The sequence below is a fragment of the Oppia nitens genome, unplaced genomic scaffold, assembly GCF_028296485.1.
Source record: "Oppia nitens isolate AA-2021 unplaced genomic scaffold, nextdenovo-longstitch-racon4-pilon3 scaffold10_pilon_pilon_pilon, whole genome shotgun sequence".
Classification (NCBI taxonomy): domain Eukaryota; kingdom Metazoa; phylum Arthropoda; class Arachnida; order Sarcoptiformes; family Oppiidae; genus Oppia; species Oppia nitens.
In genome coordinates, this window is record NW_026533189.1 from 19,017 (window position 1) to 23,249 (window position 4,233).

General features: G+C 28.4%; 1 protein-coding gene across 1 annotated transcript; it reads right to left on the bottom strand.

The window, feature by feature from the left end:
* Nucleotides 1-727: 727 nt before the first annotated feature.
* LOC128955771 (polypeptide N-acetylgalactosaminyltransferase 13-like) lies at nucleotides 728-4,024 on the bottom strand. Its single transcript, XM_054301480.1, has 8 exons — nucleotides 3,479-4,024; nucleotides 3,247-3,415; nucleotides 3,081-3,172; nucleotides 2,722-2,796; nucleotides 2,259-2,466; nucleotides 1,951-2,061; nucleotides 1,454-1,881; nucleotides 728-1,391 (listed from the first exon to the last, which is right to left on the bottom strand). Exons 1-8 carry the CDS (start codon nucleotides 3,807-3,809, stop codon nucleotides 898-900), a joined length of 1,908 nt encoding a protein of 635 aa, XP_054157455.1. The 5' UTR covers nucleotides 3,810-4,024; the 3' UTR covers nucleotides 728-897.
* Nucleotides 4,025-4,233: the final 209 nt, after the last annotated feature.

Below are 4,233 nucleotides of genomic sequence, written 5' to 3' on the forward strand. Positions count from 1 at the left end.
CTGTATTTAACTATTTGATTATAATATAATGAATATAATGATAAAAATATATATTATTAAGTTATGAATCATCACAAACTTGCAAAATATATGATAAATTAAAATAATGATTTTGTAACTTTTAATACTAATAATAATAATACAGTAGTATATTACAAGAATATATATAAACAAATTAACATGGTGATCTAATAAAAAAAATCTTTTAGAAAATAAATAAAAATTCAATTTTATTTAATTTAATTTTACAGCAGTTATACACTTGTCATGATAAATGGTTTGTATTAGTTTGTACTGCATTTATTAAATTTCAATAAAATTTAAACCATTAAAATTATTATATAAACTTTATTCTTAAAAATAAATTATTATTAAATTACAATACAATAAATAATATAAAAATCAAATTATTTAATCTTTTAAAGCAAAAATTACCGCAATTTAACCGAAAATTTATGCTTAATAAAAAATGCTTTGATGTATCAATAAAATATAAGTTAAATAAATTAAAAACATAACTTTAACAATATTTTTATGTTTACCATTAGATGTCTATATATAAATTAAATTAAATTCTTTATAATAATAATTATTAATAATTATAAACACATTCTCAAAAATCCTAACAAATWGTTAAGGAATGGAATGTATATTAGTTATACATTTAGTTCACATTAAGTGAACATCAATTTTTGTTTGCACTTAAATGTAATAAATTGTTTCCTAAAATCAATTCAAAGGCACAAAATTATGGAGTAATTATATAYACATTAGTTTTAGATAATTTAAAAACAGTCTAAAATTAATTTCAAGATTCATTATTATATGAACTCAATGAGCAAACAATTGCATTACTGGCAATGACTCAAAAATCAAATTATAAATACTAACTAAATATTAAAGTCTATCATTTATTTCATTATCACTTTCTTGTTTCTTAGATGTCTGCCATTTAAAGTTACTATTCAATTGCCATTTCTGTGATTTTCTATTTTCACATCTCTTAAGCACCGGAAGTGTTGAATCTCTGTCGGTGTTTGGCTTATCTAAACAAAGACCGGTATTTCTGTGAACTATTTGTTTTGTGCGTTCGCTGTATTCCCATATCTGATTGCCTCCCATTCCGTGACAACGGATTAGCTTAACGGGACTTTTAGCGTCCGAAGCGTCTAAACAATTATCATCGGACATGATTTGCTTGCGTTTAGTGTAAGCAAACACCTGATTACCACCCAATCCATGGCACTGAGTCATYGCAAGATTCTCACCACTTTTACGGCCATAAGTGTCCAAACAGTGATTGTTATCCAAGTTCTTGATGTCACCCAATGAATGATAGTCTAAAGGCATCGAACTTTCCGGATATATATTCTCTAAATACCATCGAAAACCTATAATTCATTTAAAAATTATTAATTTTAAAATTAAAAATGTATTTTTTTTTTTGAATTACTTTTGCATTTTAATTCTCTTCTCAATTGTTTTCGAGGTTCAGTGTCTCCCATATCAGCCCTCTTTGCCGCCGGATTTATGGCATAATAAAACTCTTTCCATTCGTCGAGCCAGACATCAGCCAGTCGTGCGTTATTGTGATTAACTATTTTACTCGTACCGCCCGGAAAGGTATACGGAGTTGACTTTCTAAACACGTGTCCGACATGACTGCACGTCGCTATCTCAAGAGTTCCGCCACACATCCAGATTCTGAAACTCAGCTCCAGGTTCTCTCCGCCCCAGATATCCATCCCTTCATCATATTTACCTAACTTTTCAAAGTATTGTCTGTCCATAGAGAACAGTCCGCCGGCCATCGTCGGTGTCCTCACAGGTAATGTTCTGTCATTTTTTCTTCGATCGAGTTCTCGTTGAGGAACTCTATACCTGTTTAACCATTTATTACATTTTATTCATTATAGTATTATTAATAAATTATATACAATCACTACAAACCATCTAAAATTAAGTTTCCAATTAAATCCACCCCAAGTCATGTCTGATGCGGGAATATATTCAAAATTTTCATCACTTATCACATCAATTATAGGACAAACCACTCGAGTTCTAAAAAACAATTTTATACAAAATTTGCTTTAAATTTTAAATAACATATAAATTATTATTAAATAAATTAATTATTCATTTATCCAAATAATTATCAACTCATACTTCATTCAACATATATTTCTGATATATAAAAACGTCATCATTTATATTATAAAATTATTTCAAACATCTAGTGTATAGTTAATTAGACATACCTGTCCTCAACAATTCTAGCGAGAAGTGGTTCGAGCCATCCTTTAGTGCACTCGCAGTGAGCGTCCAGAAAGGTTAAGACATCACCTTTGGCTTCCTTGGCTCCAATAAGTCTGGCTCTTATAAGTCCCGATCGTTTGCCGGTTCGCAACACTTTAACTGTTGTCGACAGCTTTGACACATAATCTTCTAATTTTTTGCCTAAAAAGTCTATTTAAATAGTAATCAAATATAGTAAATGACAATATATTAAATTATTTGTCAAAATAAGTCATATATTGTAATAATAATTTCATATTTTAAAACAGTTGTCAACTTTTTTTTATATTTATATAAATGGGTCAAAATTTTATGATTGTAAAAAAATATATATTCAGAAATCATAAAATTATTTAGATATAATTAAGTAAAAATCTATAAATGTTTAGTAAACAATAAATGATATGACATAAAACAATACAATACCTCTTTCACTGGCGTCGTCTACTAAAAGGATTTCCTCAATTAATTTTTCGGGTGAAGTCCTAATAATACTATGAACTGATTTAAAATAAATTATATAAATATATATATATTTATAATTAGTACAAACAATCAATAATAAAGTGATTGGTTTATAGACTTTCTGGTATGAGTGGTCACCTAAAATTGGTATCATATCATAACATTATTACAATACAGTACATTCATATACTGTATGTATTGGGAAATACAATAATATCATACAGTATTTTACGATTAATCAAATGTCTTAGCTTTTTAACAAAAACCAGAAAATCTAAAGTATATTATTAATCACTTTATATAACCATAAATTTATCTACCGGTGCGTAATAATGTACTCCAAGCCTCGTTATGAAACACTATCACTATTGATGTCGTTGGAAGAAGTTTAGGGTAATGTTTACGACGACAACTATAACATTGTTTAAAAAACAATTTAAATGATTTTTTTAAATCATTAAATAAAAATAAAAACARATTAAATACCCGTCCATTCGGACGTCTGGAAGAGATCTATTGAGAGCTATTCTATCACTGGCCAAGAGATTGAATTTATTTAGATTAAACTTTTCATTTTTCAATTCTTCTTCTTCTTTACCAATGATGACTGCCTTTCCATTCTCTCCCAACCAATGCGACGGATTTAAGTTTGTCACTAAAAAAATAAATAATCACTATATTTATGATACATTTATGGTTATCGTTGTAATTGATATACCTCTTGGAATCCATGTCTTCAGTTGATGTGATTGATAATGAGGTAAAAAACTATTATCCGTTTTTTGATTAATCAAATTTGACACAAAAGTATTGTCATTAACACTATTGTCATTAATATAGTCATTGGATTCATCACTGAATCGTTTGTTGGCATTCGTGTGAATGTCTTTAAGACGTGAATTATTGCCACAATTGATGGTATTTTGTGCCAAACACTCCATATAATAGACCAGAAGACAGACACCAAAGATGATCCAAACCAATGATGTCAAGAGCATCACCCGAAAGGTATGCCATCTGACCATTGGTCGCAACAATAATAAAGCCATTTATCGGCTAAACAAGTGGTCACTGATTATCACTCACTAGACATCACTTCAGTAGACAATCACTGCAGACATATCTGACTCATTGACTCTAAAAAATGGGTGAATCGTTACAATCGTTACTAAATATTAATACAAATCATTACAAACACAAACTCATTGAATAGACTGTAAATATAGCGAACATTCAATTGAATGCATTCAATGCACCGACAATACAGTCCAATACAGTCGACACACAATACTATTACATGTGATAACTCCCTCTCTTAACGTATACTCTAATGCTTTTCATTTATAACAATCAATCAATCATTTAATAAATCAATTATTAGTATATCTTTAATATTTCTAGTTTCCAGTTATAATAATCAAATCGGCAATCGATGGATAAAAATGTCAATTTTTGAAAATTTTTAATATTTAT